This window comes from Balaenoptera musculus, chromosome 9, assembly GCF_009873245.2.
Source record: "Balaenoptera musculus isolate JJ_BM4_2016_0621 chromosome 9, mBalMus1.pri.v3, whole genome shotgun sequence".
NCBI lineage: Eukaryota > Metazoa > Chordata > Mammalia > Artiodactyla > Balaenopteridae > Balaenoptera > Balaenoptera musculus.
Window position 1 is genome coordinate 57848269 of NC_045793.1, and position 24033 is coordinate 57872301.

The window sequence follows — 24033 nt, forward strand, 5'->3', positions numbered from 1 at the left end:
TCTTTGCCTCATTAAAAACAAATGTTCATCTATTTCTTATAACTGGACTCTGGTTATGCCAAACACAACTTGGTTTTGAAAATATCTCAGAGGCAGGTATCTTATCCCTCTGAATTATTTCAAATTTTCCACAGATATTAATATAGGTAGCTCATCAAAGTGGATGGTCAGTAAGTGCTCAATTGATAGTTACAAGAGATGTCCATTTTTTTCACTGTAGCTTGGTGTACCCTTAATCTGCATTGCAGAGATTAATTCATTTGGAAAGCTTTAAAAAAAAATCAAATACTTAAAACACATCAATACTACTCATTTTCTTTGCCATTTGCTGCTGTTTAAGATCTGTGGACATTTGGGGATTGGAAAACAGCTTTAAAAGCCACAAAGAGGTTATGAATGTTGACAACATTGAATCCTTCTGAAAAATAAGCACCTGCTCTTCTTATTTACAATAATAACAAATGTCTGGTCTTTGTACCGGTCAAACAGGTTTTTTAGATTTTACAAAAGGTAACTATTTGATATTAAGATTGTAGCTGTCTTTGGACCTTGGTAATAAGATCTTAATCAAATATTGGGGGCTTCTGATACTATGACAATATCTTGGCTAAATATTAATGGAGAAAGTATAGGTAGTAAGAAAGGCTTCACCGCAGTATGCACCTACATATTATAGCCATGTTTTCACTTGCAGTGAGCATGAGGAACAAGTCTATGATAACATCCAGATTGCCACAAAATTATTTTATATATTTAATTATGGTGTGTTTCAAAATTATGTTTCAGTTAACCACTGAGGTAAAAAGCTCATTAAATCATATTAAAAATTTAGTAAAATAGAAAGCAAAGAATGCTAGCTGTTTACATACATGCCTGCCATCCATATTAAGTTGTGAGCATCTTGTTAGCAGGAATTATTTTTTTAAAATGGCACTTTCAATGCTTACCCTAGTATTTGGCCCATAATAGGTGTTAAATAATGAATGAATGAGTGCCTGATTTATATAACCCTGAACACATACATGCTTTTGGGACCTATAAGGGAAATATGTTATTAACTACTGCCCAAGTGAAGCATAATTCAGGTAAAAATTCTAGAGCTGCATCATCCAGTATGGTAGCCACTAGACATATGTGGCTATTTACATTTAAATTAAAGTTAATAGAGATAAAATGAAATAAAAGCTTCAGTTCCTCAGTGGCATAACCATATTTTAAGTGCTCAAAAGTCAAATGAGGCTAGGGACTACCATACTAGATAGAGCAGACATCAAACATTTCCTTCATTGCAGAAAGTTCCACTGGATACCACTCTTCTAGAGAGTGTGGTATTTTCTTCATATGATAAAAAACAAAATCTCACCATGCCAGTATGTAAATTCTAATGTACTCAAATGATTTTGCAAATATGAATACCCTCAACTTCAAGGAGTCTTGGGAAGGCCCCACCTACCATATATTTATCAATCTGTAGATTTTTAATAGTCTTATCATTCTCAACGGCTCGTTAAAGAGTTTTAAATTAAATTCAAAAGGCTATGGAGAAAAAAAAAAAACCACCTCAAACAAGTGGGTGTCACACTTGTGCTTGCTAAATAATCAGATCCAAGATCCTAGCTGCCAGGTCCTGATCTGATAGGTCTGAGGTATCTTAATGAAAATATATTATTAGACCTCCCCAGGTGATTTTGATGCACATGGTCCAAAGGCCAAGTACTGCAAAATTTGGCCTAAGAATTCCAAGGATTATATTCTTGCTTTATATATTAAAAAAACATGTACTGACTCTCTCTATGTAACGGGCCCTATTCTAGGCAGCAGGGCTGTAGAGACAGAGAAAGAGAAGACACCAATGCAGAAGGTATTAATGAGTGGTGCCTTTTGCAAACTTGTTCCTCTACCAATCATAGGAACCCTGACCACCACTTCCTGTCCAAGCCTGTCCCCAGGTTGTCCCCAGGTGGAATCTGGCTTGTCTTCATCTGTATGCAAAGAAGAGTCTAAGAAGGACTTGACAGTAGCAGTAGAAGTAGTAGCAGTAGAGGACAGAGAAAAGAAGAAGAAGGCGGAAGCAGAGGAGAAAGCAGAAGGGGAGGAGGAAGAGGAGGAGGAGGGGAGAAAAAGGGAGAAGAAGGAAGAAGGAGAGAAGAGAATGGGCTTGAGAGATAGAAAGAAAGGAAACTTGATGACTGGATGTTAGGCAGGGCAATAAGCAAGAGAAAAGAGTCTGGGATGGCGTTTAGTTTTCTGGCTAAGGTTGGTAGATACTAGGACCGTTCATTTAAACAGGGAATACAGAAAGAATGGCAATTTGGGGGAAAAGAAGATGTTTCATTTTTGATATATTGAACCAGTATGCTGCCTCTGGCACTTGAAAGTAGAGACATTTAGAAGGTAACTGGGAATACAGTTTTAGATCTTTAAAGATAAAGATTTGGGATGTACCAGTGTCACATGAAACCACGGGAGTGAATGAAATCATACAGGAGAATGAAATCATACTGTAGAGAGAAAAGAGAAGGCTCAGAAAGTTGGGACTTGGGTGGACATAAATATTTTAGGCAGTGATTCTTAACTATTTGGATTGATGACCTTTCTGAAAATCAGATGACTTCTAGAAAATGCCAGATTTCACAGACTTACAAAATTTTGTAGTTTCCAAGGTGTTGAGACCCCTATTGTGAACGCCCACAGATTTCAGATTTCAGGTTTTAAATGGTGAAAGAAGAAGGGAAGCCTGTGAAGGACAGTGAGAAGGGAGCCAGATAGGAAAACCAGATTTCATGGAGATGTATTCATCTGACCTAATGCAACAGTAGATATAAACCTTTTAAATGAATAACCTCTTCTCTTATATTCCTGTTTGTAAAATCAGGAAAGCAAGAATATACATTTAGAAGTAATTTATTGAATTCCCTTTTTCTTTATAGCCCCTCAGAGCTAGCAATTGAATTCTCTCTCCATTATTCTTTGGGTTTTCTTTCTTTGACTCTTAGAAACCATGGCTTAGTTAACTCAGGAAAGAGTTTCTCAGAGTATATGAACAATCCCACAATGATATTCTCTTCCACACAGGTATAAAATAGGAGTAGAGGAAGGCTATCGTGCATTTGTGTTTCATTGGGATCCCTACCTTTTACATCACACTCACCTACAGAAGTGATGATGATGGTGAAATGAGTTTCATCTCGCCTTCCAGTTACATTGTTGTAAGCACAGCACACATAGTCAGTTGTCTTCTGGGCTATTTTCTCGGATGCAACTTCCAAGCGAGGCCCATGCTTAATGACATATGTGACATTGTCTGTCCTCCGGATCCAGGAGTAGGTGTTGGGAGGGTAAGAATCAGCAGAGCAATCAAACAAGATGGCTTCTCCAATATCCACAGTGAACACTTCTCCTACTTTTAGCCCTTTATCAGAATTAACTTGAAGTCCATAAGGTCCATCTACATTAATTGAAAAAAGAAATAAAGGGGTGACATAAATAATCACAACATAGTTTTTGAGTTCGGGAGAGCTTAGCAGCATTTTATTTTCCATGAAAGTCCTCATGTTAAACATGGGCAAATAGGTATTCATTTAGACTCCCAGTAAATGATAAGGACCTAAAAGTGTTTTATTCTAGTATCCATGGAAATGGAAATAATTTGAGATGTGATTGAACTTATCTGAAATAGTGTAAGCCCTAAAACTTAGGATATAATTTTATAGACACTGTTATCATGATTGTGGTGCTAAGCTTTTGAGTCACGTATAGATAAATCTGCAATCTTGTTAGACAAATTCCATCTTTCTGAAACTGCAGTTGTACTTAAAAGCATTTTAAAAATAGATTATGGCCACTATTTTCTCTTTGACAACCTTTCTTTGAGTATTATCTACTTTTCTTCTAAGTGCTGGGACAGTTCATGCAAATATTTATGTTACACAGTTTCACATGGAACACAAATTTGTGCAAAAAGATATAGGAGTATTCTATATTTTCATGACATTTTAAGAGTTTAAAGAATTAAAAAAATTCCTCCCACAAGCTAAGCATAGATTCCATTTGGAAAAAACACATCTTCATTATCATCAACAAATATTCATTGATCATCAATAAACTACTTAATCATGGATATCCCCTGGTATTTTTCCTTACACTGCAATATTCCTGTAGCAGCTTGCTATTTCTATGGCACCAGATTGCCTGCAGATAAAGACACATTTCCCACTGATTTCTTCAGAGAACATATAAAAAGAGAGATTTAAAAAATATTCCCCAGCTAGATAGGTTTTTCTCATTCAGTATATATCCTGACTTATATTCTAAAAACTTTAAGGTTTAGGCATTATTGTGCTCATTTTTCAGCTGACCATAACCGATATTTGTTGGATATTCACCATCTGAAGACACTTTAAGTACTTATGCAGACAACCACATTTAATCTTTAAAGCAACCGCATAAGGTAAATGTTACTATTCCCATTATAACGTGAAGGAAGAGATATTTAAAAAATTAATTTTCCCATGGTCACATAGCTGTTAAATAGCAGCTCTGGGACTATAAAATATATGTATTTAATTATTCATATTACCTCTCCAAAAAAACTGTTGAGTGGTATAACTTTTTATATCAAAATAGTTTCTGGTTTTCTAACTGTATTATTTGTTCTACAATAAATTACTGTCTAATTATATATTAATTCTTTACTCAGTTAATCAAGTAATCAATCAAAAAATACTTGTTTGAGAGATACTAAGTGTTATGTAATATATTTAATATGTGAGAGATAAAAAATGTGTAAGACACAGTTCCTACTCTCAAGGAATTTATAAACTGGATAAGGCTATGGATGGATTGCTCAGATATAACCTAATCTCAAAGGTGCTGATTTAAAAAAAAGTAACGACTGTTCATCTCTCATTGTGTGGAATAATATAATGTAGTGATTAGACAGTAGGATAACGAGGTTAAATCCCGATTTTCTCAATGATTAGTAAAGTGTTCTTCAAAAGTCATTTAGACTTCGGGGGGGGGGGGTCTCACTTTCCTCACCTTTACTATAAAAAGATTGATTAGATGACTGGTTGCCAATCGTGCTACATTTGAAACACCATGATTCATGCCATGCTAAAGTTATTTTGGATACTGGCAATCCAACCCCAAATTTGCAGATTCCCAGAATGGTTCTCCATTATGTCAGCATATTCTGACCAATCTACCATTGGGGAGACAAATTTCCCAAGATACAACAGAAACGGAAGGTGCAAAACAATAAATTATATTTAGCTAGAGGACGTACACTTTACACATATTTACTTCCTAAAGACACAGAGGCAACTGAAGGAAACCTGTAGATTTATACTAATACGTATACATGAGATGATCCTGCTTTCAGAAAGCAAACATAGAAGTACCTTCAAATTCGAAGTAATCAGGAACTGGAGATGGAGCATTAAAGTGAAGAGAAATGAATGCCCCTTTCCTGTGACTGAACTAGAACCCTGTCGTACTGTTTTCTCATTTCAGGCTGTGATACGGTCTCAGGGGAAAACCTCTGTTTTAGAACTGTGTGTTGTAAAATAAAACACTCTTATTCTGAATTCCACTGAATAATATTGTGTAATGGGAATGAAAAGTTGTTTTCACTCACTCAACCAAAATCAATATTGAGATGCTACTGTGCGCATGATACTGTTCTAGGCATTGTGAGGAGACCTGAGGTATCTTATACATGGTGGTTCCTGTTGCTATTATCTCAGACCCAGTGCAGCAGCAGAGTTCCCTCAAGTTGTCAGCATTGATAGAACATTAGGGAAGCAAAGGCCACCAACTGGCGGGCACTGGCTATGGTTCCCATAGTAGGAAACCAATGGGAGGAATCAACAGAGGTTTGGAGCAGCAAAAGCCCCTAGTCTGTCACAAAGGTTAAAGTCTGAGAGCAGAGAGGCAGGCTTGAAAAGGAAGAGAAGTGTGGTCATTCAGTATATTCTGTCTTCCCACTTGTTTTCAGGGTTTATAGAATGTGAGTATAAAAACAAATTGTTTGACAATTTAACACACATAAAAATGAGAAATACTGCTTTCAAAGTGTGCTGACATTACTCAAAACTTTTTGGGGAACTTCCCATTTGGAATTGCTTTAGGACCTTGCAACATAATGGAATATTCTCAAAAGTAGTAATTCTTCCATTTTGGAGAGTGGATTCCATTTGCAGAGAAAGCCCACAGTAATTTAGAGCCAAGGTTGGTGAATAAGGTTGATTATCTAATTTAATGATCACTCTAGTTTAAAACAAAACATGTCTTTAAAGAAAGGAATCTGATTGTCTTAGTTCCTCTTTCCTATACTCATGTTTATTTTGATTTTGCTACTTCCTCATTTATTGAGTTTCATGATTGGCATAATATTTTCTCTTCTGTCTGCTTAATTATATGCTATATGTGGCTCTTCGGAGTCAGCATCAAATACCTCAAACTCCCCCAACCACCACACAAGCACCTCTTCCAGTTCCTGGAAGCTAACACCTTGAAGAATTTAAGTTCTGTGCTTCTGATATGATTTCTTAAAATGTAGCATATTTTATCTGATTTTATAAGAAATACATGTTCACTGCAGAAAATCCTAAAATTCCAGAGAAGAATGAAGATGAAAACTCACTTGTTTACATCTCAGAGAACGAATATCCATATTTCAGTGTATGATCTTTAAGTCTTTTTTCTCTACCTCTCTCTCTCTCTCTCTCTCTCTCTCACACACACACACACACACACACACACACACTCACACACACACGGATTGATCTATTTATCATTTATCTATCTATCATCTATCTATCTATCTATCACACTCTACCTACAGCTTACAATCTATTTTCTTCTTCCTATACTATGATGTTATTTCCTTCTCATTAGCACGTCAGGCTGACCATCCTTTACTTTGAAGTGCACCCTAGTATATTATTCATGGGAATGAGCAATCCAATTGAAGACATTTGGAGTGATTCAACCAGTGTGGCCTCTGACATTGAAGATGAAAGCAGAAGGATAATTCTATTTTGACTGTGGTTCAGTTTCTTGCCCTTGGCAGAGAACTCCCAATAGAAGTGAACCCTTTGCCTCAGGAATGGCTGTTTACTGAGTGACTTGTAAAATACATATCATCTGTTCTCTTTAACAATTTATGGCTGGGCAGGAACAGTACCTAAATTTCCATCATGATGCTGCTTGCCACCCTGCTTGGGAGCAGATGGTAAGTATTTACTGTGAATGACCTTTTTTCTTTAATTTTTATCACTTAGAGCACTTCCCTGCAGCAGTGCCATATGTTGCACACAAAATGCATCAGTTACTGGGTTATTATTTACAACAGAGCTGGAAGGCATACACATTTCATGAACTGCAAGTAGCTACTAGCCTGAATTACTGGCTTGACATTGTATTCCACCAAGGCCAATACCAATATGACATAATAACCTCATAAATATATGGTCACTCTTGATTTTGTTATATATTTTCTGCCAAAATAAAAAATAATTCCTGCTTTCATGAAGGAAATTGTCATAGAAACAGCGCCTTAAGAAAATAGAAGAGGTGATTCATGCTGAAATTCTAAATTATGATGTGGTCCTCTATGGGGGAATATTGGAATATAACATTTACATTACTGAGGAACTTTGCTAAAGGTCAGAAAAAACAAAAACAAAGCAAAACATAACAATGAAGGGCCAGAGCACTATAACTAAGAAGCTGTTATAATGGGAATTTAGTCTTCCTACAGCTTCGTCAAGTAACACTGAAATCTGAATGGGATATGAAGAAAGATAATCTGGTCCATTTTAGCCAAATTCAAGAAACCGCTATTGAATTCTTAATCTGTGTCAAGTATTGCCTAAGGGATACAAAGATGAATAACACGGAGCTCCTATATTGGCCTGAGGTGCTTATGAGTGTAAGAGACTCAAGGAAACATAATGCAGTGAGTTCCAGGGGAGAGACGTGCATGGGGTGCTGCAGGAGCACAGCAAACCTCTTAGTGACACTGAAGATGTGAGACCAGGTCGGGGGCAGGTCAGCCTTTCTGGAGAAGATGATATTGTGAAGGAAGAGGAGGGTATAACCAGGTGAAGAAAGAGAAGTGGGAACAACATCAACTAAAGCACATATTCTCAGTTTGCATGGAATAATAAAGATTGAAAGCATGTTGATGCCGTATCAACAGGGTAAATGACAGTTCTTCAGATTACGTATTTTATTTAATTCCTGTAACCCCAAACCAAAACCAAAACCAAACCAAACAAAAACAAACAACAAAATGGCTAAAACTGTGACAGTAAAAAAAAATAATGAATCTGAGTTGTGTTTCTGTATGTTACATGATAGGTAAAAACTGCTTAGCACAAACAAGACCATGATGTTTGATTTCTGAATCAAATCAAACCATAAGTGAATGAGTGAATAAATGAATGAATTAGTGAATAAGATCAATAAGATGAGATGTTGACCAAGTGAAGGTTCTTGCATTTGAATGCAAAAATAATCATGAAAATAAATTATTAACACTCTATTCACAATTACCACATAGTAAGAGTAAAAAATCTTAAATCATCTAGATAATTCATCTTTACAATGTGGAAATGGAACCCACATTGTAAAATTTTCTAAGTGTTCTTCTTTCTACTACCTGTCATTAGTCTTTACTCATGACAGGTGTTTCTCTGTGAGATTTCCATAGACTATGTCTAAAAGAGTACAAAGAAGAAACTTCAGTCTATAAATAGAAGATATGTCCTGTAAAATCTGAACTGATTCAGATGGGGATATTCTAATTCTTTCAAATAACACAGGAAAGGAAAGAGGATTTAGGAGTTTAAAGCATAATATTTAACATTTACAGGTGTGATTATGGTTTTCCCCCCATTTTAATACTTTACACACTGTGTATCACCATATTCTGTGATAATTATAAGATTAGGGCATGAACTTGCACATGTTGAAAGAAAGATCTTATTTTCACTTTGCCAGATAAAACTAAACTATATAGCAAAGCAAAAGTGTATTTCAAGATGCAAATGATACTTTCATGTACCTGTAATTGCTTATGCAATTTCCCCCAGGAATTTTTCATTTAAATCTATGGCTAAAGTTTAAAGATAGGTAAATAGATGGTGACATAAATAGATATAAGAAGAATTCATGTAAAGAAAATATTTTCATGTAGAAAAATAAAATGTGTTAAATAACGGTAACGTCTGGGGAAGAAAGTTCTTTTCAAAGTATTCTTTCAGTTTTCTCTTTGCAGGTATCTTCTAAATTACCCAGGCTTTCCACAACTTCTTGCTGTCATGTTGCCAATTATGTCCGCATAGTTTGGGCTCCAAGGGAAAAAAAAAATAAGACAAAAAAAGAGGAAAAGCAAAAGAGCGAACATTATTGAGTTTTTCCTATGTGCCACTCGCTGCCTTCTTTATACATAAAATCTCACTTAATCCTCCCTATCCCTCTAGAGATAGGTATTAGCCTTACACTGAGACAGTGTAGATAAGGAGATGAGGAAACTGACGCACAGGTTGACAGTGGCAGTCTGAATGGACAGCTTAGGCTCATAACACCGTGCTATCCACTACACTCTCCAAAGGACATGGTATTTACTAGAGTCCATGGTTGGTACAAAATAAAATCAGGTTTTCTTCAGTGGACAAAGAATGCTCCAACACGATCTTACTTCTGCTCTTACCACATTGAATGATGGTTCCTCCAAATTAATATTCAGCAGATGATATCTGGCTGGGTTTAATATCTTGTTTTGCATTTTGTACGTTTTCTATGTGAATGTAAACCATTTAGACCAAATAATAAAGAACAATGTAAGGATGTGTCTATATAGCCCTAGATTTGATTCCATTTGTCTGCTCACATTTTCTTTCACTGTGTTCAAGTACCTTGAATGCTTAGGTCTGTGCTACCTGGAGTTGAATGGAAGTTTTAATTCATGTCAGAATAACCTTATTCAGTCAAGAATATGACTACATGTATAATAGATGGTGCCAAATCTAAATTTTTCACTCCAATTCAATGCTAGTTGTGCAGAGAGTCACAGTTTATACTTTGTAAATCTATTTCTCCGCCTTGTGCTTTAAGGCAGACGGAATATTTTCACAATATAACTAATGATTGTAATAAATCTTATATAATTTGCTTCTAGTGAGTGGTGTTTTGGTATTTTTTGGTGAAAAACTGTAATTTCCTTCTTCTTTGGCAATCTTTAATAGAATTTCCTCTGTTTCTGTTTCTCTGTTCATCTTTGACACACTGAACTCTGAACCAGGTTGGACTAGCAGTTAGTCCTGAGTCCCCTACACCAGAGGTGAATTACACAGTCAATGTAGGAAGTTTTTTCTATTTCTGTGTGAACAATATTTTTCAGAAAAAAATGCTTTCAAATTGCTCTTAGACATGTTTAATCACTGTACGTAGTTCAAAATTGGTGACTTTTTTTCTCTGTATTATAGGTTAATAAAATATATCCTACCTCCCTTTTTCCCTTTCCTATAAACACTCTTTCTATAATTGCATGACATTTGTGATCTATTTTGAAAAATGTGCTCTCTTGACAAACATTTCTTGATTTAGTCTAGAATATGTGTGTATTTATTTATAAAACATTCTGTAGTCTTTTTAAAAATTTGAACCTTTGCTTTAAAAATAATTTTCCTCATTGTTTACCAAGTAATGCCTGGCATTCAAAGCTCCCCCTAATCTGACTCAAATATACAGGTATCCTCTGCTTTCCAAAACTTTGCTTTACGCCACTTGGCTTTTATGAAAGACCTACATTAGTACCTGTTTTAGCTGACTGAAAGAAATCTGAAGAGGATTTTTGCTTTCACAAAAAAGATGAAAAGTAAAAAGTAGCGTTCAGTGTTTGCTTTGCAGGAGCCGTTTTAGAGGCAGTGGGCACCCCAGCAGCGAAAGTGGCGCCACCAAGCCCCTTCCCAGGGAACTACACTCAGCATCTCCGCATGAAGGCTCCATAGCTTTGAACTGCGTCTGTGAGCACCTGTGCTTTATTTTGTGCATCCGTTAGCAAGACATGTCGTAAGGCAATTGCTTATTCACTTTATACCATTTCGGTTTACACAAGGTTTCATAGGAACGCTCTACTTTCTGATGGAAGGGAGTGGGGAACCTCTATCTATTTCTCATTGTATCCTACACTCTAGCCAAACTGGACCATTTGCCAAATACTTTGACCTCTGCTTAGTGTCTGTGTCTGCTGTCCCTATTGCCTGAAATGTTTTTTACAGACATTTCCCCTTGCCCCATTCATACCCATTGTTCAAGGTCCATCTCAAATGTTACTTTCTATAATAAGCCTTCTCTCCAGCTAGAAGTAATGTTTTCGTCTCTGAATTCCCATAGACTCATAATATTATAGTAATAATAATGGCCAACAGTTATATAGTATTTACTATGGGCCAATCACTGTTCTAAGCAATTGACATATCGTAACAGATTTAATCCAAACAATAACTCTGTGAAGTAGGTACTATCATTATCACCATTATATGGTTGAAGAAACTGAGGCACAAGAGAGGTAAGGCAGTAGAAGCAGGATTTCTGGCTCCAGAGTGCCGTGCCTAGCCACTAAACTCCTTTGTATACATTCCTATAGTATCTAAGACATTCTCATACATTTCATTGTCACATTTTCTCACTTCTGCTAAAATATAGGATAGCTTCCAGTTTTAAGATTCAATGGTTCCATTTTTATCTTAATTTTGCTTAATTAAACAATTATTGTATAACTGTATCACACCACTGTACTCCACTTCCCAGAAGTTGCTTTTCTTGCCACATTTCTGCGGCTCGGTTTTATTGTTAAGCTTCATCTAGTTGAAAAAACCTACATATGCTGGTGCTTTTTTCCAAAGAGTTAATAACACACTTCCTCAAGAAGACTATCAATTTTCTATTGAAGAAAATAGAATACAGATGTATCAATAATACAAACAGTTTCCATTTACTGAATGCTTGGTGTCATCTACTGGCTATTCTTCAGAGAGGATTGATTTCATTTAATGTGGTGAGGTAGTTTTAACCATCTCCATTTTACAGATGAGGCTCAGAAAGGTCAAGGGATTTCCTAAAGTCACATAGGTAGTGATAGAACCCATTTCCCACTTAGGTCTGTCTACCTCCTAAGCACCTAACACTAGGCTTTAGGGCCTTTCTGAGCATTATGCAGATATATTTGATGAGTGAGTAGATACATTTACAAGGCTTAATTTTACCCTTGTGATTCAACCAGCTGAAACCTCCACCCTCATGCCACTGAGTGAGAAGTTTTCCTTTGCCATGCCTTATTTATTTTGTTATACTGCTGTTGTGGCCATGCACTAAGCTATAATGGTAACTGATCAGATGACTTCCCAATGTGATAAGCCATTGGTTCAACTAGGGGAGATTTTGCACACACCAGTCCCTCTCCCCCACACTCAGGGGACATATGGCAACGTCCAGAGACATTTTTTGTTGTCACAACTTGAGGGGAGGGTGCTACTGGTATGTAGTGGGCAGGGGCCATGGATGCTATTAAACATCCTATAATGCATAGGACAACTCCCCACAACAAAGAGTTGTCCAGCCAAAATGTCATTAGTGTGGAGGTTGAGAAACCTTGTGAGAAGCTGAAATTAGAATGCAATGTTAAACATATTGGAGGCGGTGCTATGGAGCAGAGGGGATGGGGAAAAATAATACAATCAAGAGAGAGAAATCTTGCTTGGGTTGGTGATGATAATATGACATGAACTGAGAAGTTTGGTGAACTTAACTTGTACATGAGATTAAACAAAAATAACGATAGCAACTACATCAACAGAAAAGAGAACCAGAGAGAATTGAAATCCAAAATAATTACGGATTCCCTGGGAAGCTGAATAGCTTACTGCAGAATAATTATGTTTTCTCTGTGATCCTCTCTGCACCCTGCCTGTAAAAGTGGAGCTGAGAAAACGGGCAGAGAGAAGAGCCACGCCTTGGGCTGCATTCCCCATGCATAACCTGGGAGCACTCTTTCTCCCTGCAGTCAGCTCCAGAGCACATCCCTCTCCCATTGTATGACGAACAGCTCTTCCTCCACGGGGGTGAATAAATCAGTGCCTTCTGCACGGTTCTGGGTTTGAAACTGAGGTTCCTACTTTCCACTAGAATTAAGGTCACACATGCACTGAGTCAGAGAATGTATCCTAAAAGGCCCCTGGCCAGTATCTCAACCTGATCTTCAAGAAACAGGGTTGTGCAAGTAACTATATTTCATGACAAGACAGTGCCTAGGAAGTATAATTGCACCTAGTACTACATTACAATCATGGTGAAAACCGAATGACATCTGGTGTCAATATCTGGTGATGTTCCCTGTGACTCCTCTCGTGAAAACCTCCCAGAAGAAAACTCATGTGTATGTATATATTTTTAAAAACTTACAATATATGGTAGGCATAATGATGTCACTTTCCATCTCACTGATAGGGTTCTTCACCAGGCAACTGTAATTCCCAATGTCTTCTTTGGTCACTGGAACAATATGAAGGCTGTTGTTTTGGAGAGAAAAGGAGTTGGTAGAGCTGGTGTGGACAGGCCTCCCATTTTTTAGCCACTGGTAGACCAGCCGGGTGCCCCCTTCCACGAGGCATGTCAGGGTCATGTTCCCCACATACTCCACAGCCCCAGAGGAAGGCTGAGTCTGCACCACTGGTTTCGTGACAGGATCTGCAATATCAGAACAGACAGAAATGATTTTTGCCACCACAGAATTATAATAAAAGTCTATGAGGTCTTTCAAATATTAAATCCTAGGAAAATGATTCCAACGTTTTGCACTTTATAAATGTAGACAGTTCAGGAAGTAATTAAAGAAGAAAATAAAAAAGTCATGGCAAACACAAAATGATAAAATATAAAAATATCATTTATAGCAGAAATAACTGAGTCTAGAAGTTACTCTTCAAGGATTTTCTAATGGAAACCTTTACTTTATAGATAATGCAGTTAGTGGTAGAGAATGTCGGCTTCCTTATTTCCTGTTCATTGTGCTTTCCCCCGACACCATAAGGCTGTACTCTCACAAGCAAAGTTTACGTAGTTATTCCCTTCTCTTGATTTGTCCTAATATCCCAAGAGCAGCTGGTTGGGATACATGTGGTGAGCCCAAATTCCTATCCACCATCTGCAAAATACAAAGCTCAGATACATTACACTTTGGGGGGATTGAGAGAAAGTTTTAAAGAATCACATTTGCACATTTACTTTTTCTTCTATGTAAGTGAACTAATTATATGTTTTAATTATTGTGCATTTATATTGCAGCGTTATGTTAGTCACTGTACCATGTTAGTCACTTTAACAAACCAAAGCCTATAATAATCTCCTTCTATGCATGATTACAGGACACACAGAGAAGGAGATGATATATAAGTAACAGACAATTGGTCCCAATGTTTAGCTTTCAATTTCCTATCAAACTTTTAATTGGGGTTGAGATAAACCCATGCACATATGGTCACCTTATCTTTGATAAAGGAGGTAAGAATATACAATGGAGAAAAGACAGCCTCTTCAATAATTGGTGCTGGGAAAACTGGACAGCTACATGTAAAAGAATGAAATTAGAACACTCCCTAACACCATACACAAAAGTAAACTCAAAATGGATTAAAGACCTAAATGTAAGGCCAGACACTATAAAACTCTTAGAGGAAAACATAGGCAGAACACTCTATGACATAAATCACAGCAAGATCCTTTTTGACCCAGCTCCTAGAGAAAGGGAAATAAAAACAAAAATAAACAAATGGGACCTAATGAAACTTAAAAGCTTTTGCACAGCAAAAGAAACCATAAACAAGACAAAAAGACAACCCTCAGAATGGGAGTAAATATTTGCAAACGAAGCAACTGACAAAGGATTAATCTCCAAAATATACAAGCAGGTCATGCAGCTCAATATCAAAAAAACAAACAACCCAATCCAAAAAGGGGCAGAACACCTAAACAGACATTTCTCCAAAGAAGATATACAGATTACCAACAAACACATGAAAGGATGCTCAACACCACTAATCATTAGAGAAATGCAAATCAAAACTACAATGAGGTATCACCTCACACGGGTCAGAATGGCCATCATCAAAAAATCTAGAAACAATAAATGCTGGAGAGGGTGTGGAGAAAAGGGAACCCTCTTGCACTGTTGGTGGGAATGTAAATTGATACAGCCACTGTGGAGAATAGTATGGAGGTTCCTCAAAAAACTAAAAATAGAACTACCATACGACCCAGCAATCCCACTACTGGGCATATACCCTGAGAAAACCATAATTCAAAAAGAGTCAGGTACCACAATGTTCATTGCAGCTCTATTTACAATAGCCAGGGCATGGAAGCAACCCAAATGTCCACTGACAGATGAATGGATAAAGAAGGTGTGGCACATATATACAACGGAATATTACTTAGCCATAAAAAGAAACGAAACTGAGTTATTTGTAGCTAGGTGGATGGACCTAGAGACTGTCATACAGAGTGAAGTAAGTCAGAAAGAGAAAAACAAATACCGTATGCTAACACATATATATGGAATCTTAAAAAAAAAAAAAAGGTTCTGAAGAACCTAGGGGCAGGAGAGGAATAAAGACGTAGACATAGAGAATGGACTTGAGGACATGGGGGGGGAAGGGTAAGCTGGGACGAAGTGAGAGAGTGGCATGGACATATATACACTACCAAATGTAAAGTAGATAGCTAGTGGAAGCAGCTGCATAGCACAGGGAGATCAGCTCGGTGCTTTTTGTCCACCTAGAGGGGTGGGATAGGGAGGGTGGGAGGGAGACGCAAGAGGGAGGAGATATGGGGATGTATGTATATGTATAGCTGATTCACTTTGTTATAAAGCAGAAACTAACACACCATTGTAAAGCAATTATACTCCAATAAAGATGTTAAAAAAAAAAACAACAACAACTTTTAATTGGGGTTGATGCATCTTCTCAGGTAAATTTGTCTTGACTCATGTTCACATGTTTTTTACACCAGAAAAGGTGCATTAGAGCACAAACAGATCCAATCCGTCCGCCCAGAGAAGACAGGAAAAAATGAAAGATAAGGAGAAAAGAGGTTGAAAGGCAACTTGCAGGGGTGCTGAGGAGTTCTGAAGGCTCCAGCCTTTCTCAAGATGGGTGCAGTCAAGTGGTCCGCTCAATTTAACCCTTTATATTCCCTGGCAAGAACAAAGGGTTTGGAATAGCTTTTGTTTACATTACTATGATTTAAAAAGAAAAATGAATTGGTACATTCATTATGTAGAAAAAGCTTATGTTTCAAGTGTGCCCATGCATGGAAATACATGTGGTATGGAATAAGTCAAATAGGTGATGTCGAAGGTCTCAAATGGGAGAGCCAATCATTAGAATAGACGTTGGTACTGTGATCATACACTTGCATTTAACAGTGTAATTCAGATATGGAAGTTTCCTAAGAAGATTTTTTACACAGGCCCTAAACCCCTATCAAGACCTTTTCGTTGCAGGGGGAAGGCACAATATAGGAGTAGGTTAATAAGAAGTACAAACTACTATGTATAAAATAAATAAGCTACAAGGATATATTGTACAGCACAGGGAACAGATCCAATATTTTATAATAACTGTAAATGGAGTATAATCTATAAAATTTTTGAATCACTGTATTGTATACCTGTAACTAATATAATATTGTAAATCAACTATACCTCAATAAAAAATTTTTTAGAAAGAACTTTTGGCTGCATGTCCATAAACAGATCCAATTGTACTACATATTAACAAGTAATGGATGTTCTACTAAAAGTCTGGAGAGAGAGACAAGATACTACCCAGGAGAATTTCACGAAAATACGAAAATGTCCTCCTTTTCTCTCCCCAAAGTTGTTCTCTAGGCATCTGCCCCCACATCCTGTGTCTTTGTTCCCCTGCAAGCTCTCCAGTTTCCACTCATTTACTGTGCACATATTTACTGAGTGCCTACAAATGGCCTGCATCGGGGTTTAGGCAGTGAGGACAAAGCAGCAAACAATACAAAGCTTGCTCCCATGGCCCTTGTATTCTAGGCAAGGAAGAGAAACAATAAAAAAAATAAAAATATACAATACGTCCAGTGTTATGAAAAGAATAAAGCAGAACTCAAGATAAAGAGTAACTCTCTCTCTCTCTCTGTATACTTTACATAAGGTGGTCAGGAAAGCCTTTACAGATAAAGTGACACTCTGGCTGAGACCGAAAGGAAATAGGGGATAGTGCCATTACCTAGGAGAAGAGTAATCTAGGTAGAGTGAACAGTCAAGTACAAAGGCCCTGAGGTGTGAGTGTGTTTGGCCTGTTCTAGGAAGAGCGAGGAGGCCAGTGTGGTCAGAACAGAGTGAGTGAGGGGAAGAGAGGTGGGAAGGGATCAGAGAGGTACTGGGTACCTCTCTGTTGGGGGGTTCACACTGGGCCTTGTGGGACATCGCTAGCACTTTGGCTTTGATTGTGAGTGAGACAGGAAGCTATGGGAGGATTTTGAGCTGCAGGAGGCAGGGGCAGAAGTGGGGAGAGTGGACAGCAGGCTGTTAGGACAGTTCAGGCCAGAGCTGATGGTGGGGTTGAGCGGGGCGGTAGTGGGCGTGGTGAGAAGTGACTCACTTCTGTCCATATCTTGAAGGTAAAGATGACAGGGTTAACTTGTGGACTGGATGTAGGGTGTGACAGAAAGAGGGAGTCAAGGGTGATGGCAAGGTTTTGTCCTAGGCAACTGATGGAATGAAGTTGCTATTTGCTAATTTTGCTAATATTGTTAAATAGACAGGTTTAGAGGGGAAAAATCAGAAGTTGGGCTTTGGGTGTAGTATATTTAAGGTATGCTGCTTACATACCTCAGTATGGAAAATAAATGTCTGAAAGTTAGCTGAACCCCACTCTCCCTCAGAGGACATACCCAGCAAATTCTATTGTTCCTTAAGTATGGTCACTGAGCAAGTTTCATCCTTCCCAGTGTACCAAAATAAGAAAAAAATTCTTTATGTGACAAAAATGGGGCACTTCCCAGGGTACATTGTTAATGAGAAATAAAATTTTCTCTGCCTCATTATATCAGCAACTTTATACTTGATAGTTTCCAGGCAAACAAATAATACGTTCTACTTACTGCTTGATTACCTTTAGCTGGGCACTGCGCATATACTTTATATGCATGTCTTATTTAATCCTCAGAAAGCCTCATGAGGTGGATAATGTCATTTGTGCCATGAGACACTGAGGCTTTGAGGGTTAATTTGCCCAAAGTTGCAGAGCCAGGACCTAAAGCCCAGGTAGTCTAATCTCCTGAGCCATTGCTAACTGCTGTGCTACTCAGCTGCCCATGTCACTTATAGCGGACTTACCATCAACGGTAACTTGAATCTTCTGACTAGCTGACACAGTTCCATTTCCCTGAATGTTGACCTTCACGATGTAATTGCCTTCATCAGTGAACTGCAATGGGTTGATGAGCAGGGAGGCATTGGGTGGCATCATGGTGAATTTGTGTTGGTATTCCAAGTCGGGAACCACAGACTTGTTCACAGAGCCCAGTAAGTATTTGGGCATCGTGTGGGGTCTCTCAAACAGCCATATGATCTGGATGTCTGATGCCGGAGTGTGGAATCCATAGTGTACGGGGAGGTAGAGAGCCTGACCCCTGATGCCGTGGACTGTGTGTGATGGCACCGCCACCTTCAGCCCGGAACAAGCACCTGCTATGAAGGAAAGGAAAGTTGTAAAGACCCTGAACCACATTTCACAATCTAAAGGGGAAATACAGAGAGAACCTGATCGGGTAATAATCCTTTTCAAAGAAGAGAGGCTTCTAGGTACTGACTCTTCTAGTACCGGTTACCTGTAGAGGTAAATATGTCTCTGAAACCTGCATTTTAAAAACTCCCCACAAAGACTGTTGACTGCGTGACCTCTTTAAAGGCAAGATGAAAAGGAAAAGCAGAAGTTATTATCTCTAACTGTTAAAGAATAATGGGAAAAGGAGAACTGGGAAAGATTATTAGTTCTAAAGTCCAATGAAACCTTTAAAAACATTTGAAATTGTGACTGGTTAATGTCTGAGTCATATCATATCCTAATCAATCTATGTGGTTGAGGGGCTACTTCCTCTTGAGAATCTTCCTCCACAGTCTTCTGAAATGGCTTAACAGTCCATAATTGGAAGTTTTTCCTTTTAGCCAAGGCCTTGCCAAATGCAAACATCCTAAGGAGAATGGCATTAAACTATTACCGGTTGTGATTGGTTACTCCTGCTCGGAAGCAGGGATCTGGCTAGTGGGTTTGAGCATCAATCAGCAAGAGGCGGGAGTAGGTGAAGCAGAGCAGAGCAGGAGTGTGGTGAGACAGGAGGCCAGCGAGGGGGCTGGGCCGGATCAGGAAGTGCCTTAGGGTCATGGCAAACACTCTGGCAATTTTACTTTGAGTGAGATGGGAACACAGCTGGATTTTTGTGAGCAAGAGGGATAGAGGTCTTTCTTCTTATTTTTTTAGGTGTACTCTAGCTGCCGTGAGAACTGACTGAAATAGGGGAAAGATCAGGAGCAGGGAGACCACTTAGGAGATGACTGCAATAAAGTAGGCAAGAGATGACTGTGCTGTAGATAAGGGTGGTAGTAAAAGATATTGTGAGAAAAGCCCGGTGGTGCTAACAGGATTTGATGACACATTGCGGGTGGGATACAAGAAACAAAGATGAGTCAAGAATGATTCTAAGGTTGTTGACCTGATCAACTGGAAGAACGGAGTCGTCATTTATTAATGGGCAGCTAATCAATTAATCATGGGGAATACTGTGGGAGACATTTTTGTGGAAAGATTGGGAGTCAGCTTTGGACATGTTCATTTTAGATGCCCATTAGAAATCTAAGAGGCAAGGTTTCTTTGTAGTTTCTGGCACCTGGAGACTTCCCCTTCTTTACCTTGAGCTATATATTGTTTTATTTTATCTAGCATATATATATATATATATATATATATATATATATATTTACAATTGAGAAGACAGTCCTCCTTAGCTCAGGTTACCATGTAGCTACCATTTTCTACCATTTTGATTAGAATACTAATCAAAAGTTCTTTGCTTCAAAATCCTCATTTTAAAGGGGGAGCAATATGGTACCTACATTGTATGAACAGTGGAGGAGAAAATGAGAGGAATTTAAATGTGGAGTCTTTTGAACAGTGATGGAAAAAAGAAAGAACGGAAAGGAAATTTGAGACAGTTGGCATAGACAACACTTCTGGGGAGTTTTGCTGAGAAAAGGAGCAGAAAAATAATTTTTTTAAAATTTCTTTTTTTTTCTTTGGATAGATGCTGAACAGCATGTTTGGAGCTATTGGAATGATCACTAGAAAGAGAAGTCTTGATGAAGCAGAAAACAGATGGGTGAGGGTGGAAAAGAATCCTAGGTGAGGAGGGATGAAAATTTGGGCACAAATAGAGATAACTTACAATTTCAATTTTGTCATATACAAAATGTTTATCTTCTTTGATTGCTTCTCCCTTTTCATCTCTACTAGGAAGGGAATCTTTAAGATTTATCTGAATCCTGTTGTGAAAGGTCATCAATATTAGGAAGGGAATGGTAGAAAGGTCTGTTTGTACAACGATTTATTTGGAGAAACTGAAATATGTAGGTCTGCTCCTATGAGGAATCAAATTCCACCAACAGTAAATTCCTCTCTTTCTTTCCCAGGGTAGAGGTTAGAGCAAAGATTTCCATGGTTTTCGTTTTTGGGTAGCTGTTGGTAAACAGTGAGACCCCGGGGCCAGCAGGGAAGTCAGAGCAAAGAACTGAAGAGGAGAAAGGACAAAGAGGAAGATCAGAGGAGGTTAAGGGGAGAAGGGGTGCCTAGATGCTCAACTGAAACTGACCATAAGGACTAAAAAGTAGGTGATTCTATGGGAAAAATAAATATGTGTCTTACAGTCTCCTTGGGCTCTGTGTGTATTTGTGATTGACTTGTAATTTTTTTTTCTGATAATGGGCTGTACCTGTACATTCATTGTAGTGATTTGGTCCATAACAAAGGAGTTACAAAGGTATGAGGATTTGCTTCTGTTTTCTTTTCTGGCAAGTGGAAGAATATTAAATTTGTAGTTCTTCTTAATTTGAATCAGTAGAAAAAGAAGGAGCTTGTTGCTGGGAATTATAAAGAGGAGATAAAGTGTATTGCAGAAAAGGAAAGGAAATCATAAGAGAGCTAAAGGGAGATGAGAGAGTAAATCTAGGACTTAAAACTAGTAATGTCTGAGGTATGTGAAGCAGAGACTGAGAGAAGGGAGTGAAGCTCTTGAAGTCATAGATATAGAAAGACATTGGGCATTGGATGGCAGACATGTACAGGAGAAGATTCCTCTTAGTACATGTGTTATCTGCATGAAACAACATGCATTTTCATGCCTTTCATTGTAATTGGTGATAGGAAGTGCCTAACAAGTTCCTGGTAAGCAGAACTAGTTTTTTTAGCACCCATTATTACTGACTTAAGATATGTAAAATGCACTTTTCACTGTATTTATTGTGTTGCTGTTTCCTTTTTTACTTCAGTGAATACAAAAATATTCCTGAGGGTTTCACGGTTCATTCTTGATCTTGGATTCCCTTGTCCATACAGTCTTAAATTAATCACTTGCAAATTGCCTGGAAATAGGGATTTCAGGAACCTATTTTCTAAACGTGCAGAGAGATTTCTGAATTTCCTACTTTGATAAAGTTAAAAGCACACTGAAATACGAGGTCTTAGTAAAGAACACATACTTGGGATAAAATGGTGATTAGTTAACTGACCTTAGATAAATCATTTTAATTCTCTGGATGGCAGTTTTCTTATGTGTGAAAAAAGGGTAATATTAGATGAGGTCCAAGGCCTCTCTCTACTCTTTATGTTTATGTTCTTGACATCCTAAGGTGCTTTTCTCAGGGTAGCAGCTACCCTACAGTTTAAAGGGGAAGGACTCATATTTTAGTGAGAGAAGGCCCAAAGAATTTTGAAGTATTGAATCTCAGATTTAAGTCCACTTATTAAGTTGGATATCTTTTAATAAAGTGGCAGTTCTGTGTTTTTTGCCAAGGTATCAAGGGGGATGGTGGGAAACTACATCACTGCTTTGAGAATGCACTGGAAAAAACAGCATGGCTCCTGATATAAAACTCGGTAGTTGCCTCTGACAGTAAGCAATTTGGTCATTGACTTATTGGTTCACTTAATACATTTCACAGCTCAACCTAGGAACCACTGCTAGACTGAGCTGTAGATAGAGATGGCCTGAGTGCAATTCTGGCCAATCTGTTCTCGGAGTTTGGGGAAATCATTGCAGAAGTCCTTGTTTACTTTTTACTTTTTTTTTTTCTGAAAAGGGGAAGAACGCCTTTTCTCTACTTTTTGTGTGGTTGAGTTGAAAAAGATTAACTGAGATTGTAATATTTTGAAAATGATTGGGAGGCACTTTCTTACCATGGAGTGCAAGCATGACTAGAATAGAAATGTAGGTGACTTTTGGATCTTGACTCAGAAAGCTGAAACTTAAGTAAGAAAGCTTGATTGGAGAGTCTATGACTGAAGTTATGGGAATAAATTCTATCTAATAAAATATTAAATACGATACAAATATTGCAGCCCAGGGAAAAATGAAACTACTTTAGCAGAAAATAACATTTTATATGGCATTTACAATAATCATTAAGGGGAGTGAACTAGTTCTTTAGTCTATTTTAGAAACTGCATCATGTAATAATACCTTAAATAATATATTACCATCAATAGTACCTCTGAATATATTCAATGCTTATCATACCAAATGATATGAAATCATGTTATTTAATTTTTTTTCAAATATGTGTGCTTTTTCAAATATATGTATGACAGTGAGAAGACAGCACAGCTGTTACAATAGCTGTTTGCTTACATTGCCTACACCATTTTTATCAGATAAATTATAGGTAGCAAGTTATAAGAGTATCAGTGAGGAATGAAATTTTCTTTATACAGTTTCTAATCTCAGCCACTAAAATCTTTTTACTTTGCAGGAAAGACATGAATCTATTGATATGATGCAATCCTTACTTGTAGTAAACTTTGCAGAATAAACAGATAATAGGATGCTTCTGCTACATTTTAGGATCACATACTCTTTTGCCATTGCTGTATTTCCCCTGACAGGTGTGGAATCCATGCTGGCAAAACAGTAGTTTTCGGACTTAAAAAAATTAGCTTCATTTTGAGAAATTTTCAAGTGCTCTTTCCTTGTATGAGAAAATGTAAATGACTAAACTATTGATTTTAGGAAGTCAACCTCTGTAAGAACAAATAAACTTTATGAAAATAAATGATATAAAAATGGATGAAATTTTAATTTCCCCTTAATATTCCAAATATTTGTACTTAAATGAAAATTCAATTTTATTATTAGATTCACTAATACGTACTTTTTGAGTACAAAAAAGGAAACTCTTGACTTTTTGCATATAAGGCACTATACTAATTTGGAGAACATTGATAATACCATTGAAAATCTGACATACAAAGTTATAGCAATACTCTCCCCTTCAGAGACTCCCTTAAACTATAAAACTAAGACATTATAAAGGACTGTCCAGTGATAAAGAACATTTTTGACGTCATATTGCAAAATTTATCTATATTCCAGCAACAAAAGACTCCCTAGACCAGTTTCACTGTATTTAATATAAACATCAGACTTCACAAAGTGACCTCTACCATGGCTCAAAATAGTTGGCATTTACTTCCCCAGTGCCATGTATGATATTAGCAAGCACAACACAACTATTATTGACTGAAAATAAACTCTTGTATCTTTAGAGAAAATAGAAATTATGATGTACTTTGAACAGACTTTACGAACTACGTTTGGGGCTTCAAATTTCTAAGATTTTTTAAAAGAAAAAACAAACTGATACTCAATATTCCAAAATACAAA

The 24033-nt window shown here is 37.4% G+C and overlaps 1 protein-coding gene across 11 annotated transcripts in view; it reads right to left on the reverse strand.

The window, feature by feature from the left end:
• HEPACAM2 (HEPACAM family member 2) overlaps window positions 1-24033 on the reverse strand; it is a 53627-nt gene that overhangs the window by 15332 nt on the left and 14262 nt on the right. For 8 of the 11 annotated variants that reach the window (XR_005021324.1, XM_036864455.1, XM_036864452.1 and 5 more), the window contains exons 2-4: window positions 18440-18793; window positions 13474-13758; window positions 3152-3448 (exon numbers count right to left, since the gene is read on the reverse strand). Coding sequence is in view for 10 of the 11 variants with exons in the window: in XM_036864455.1 (XP_036720350.1) it covers window positions 3152-3448; window positions 13474-13758; window positions 18440-18793 (936 nt within the window). In the remaining variant the exon portion in view is untranslated. Of the gene's footprint in view, window positions 1-3151; window positions 3449-13473; window positions 13759-18439; window positions 18834-24033 lie in introns of those variants that run through there. The other 3 variants (XM_036864453.1, XM_036864459.1, XM_036864461.1) reach the window with 2 other exon arrangements.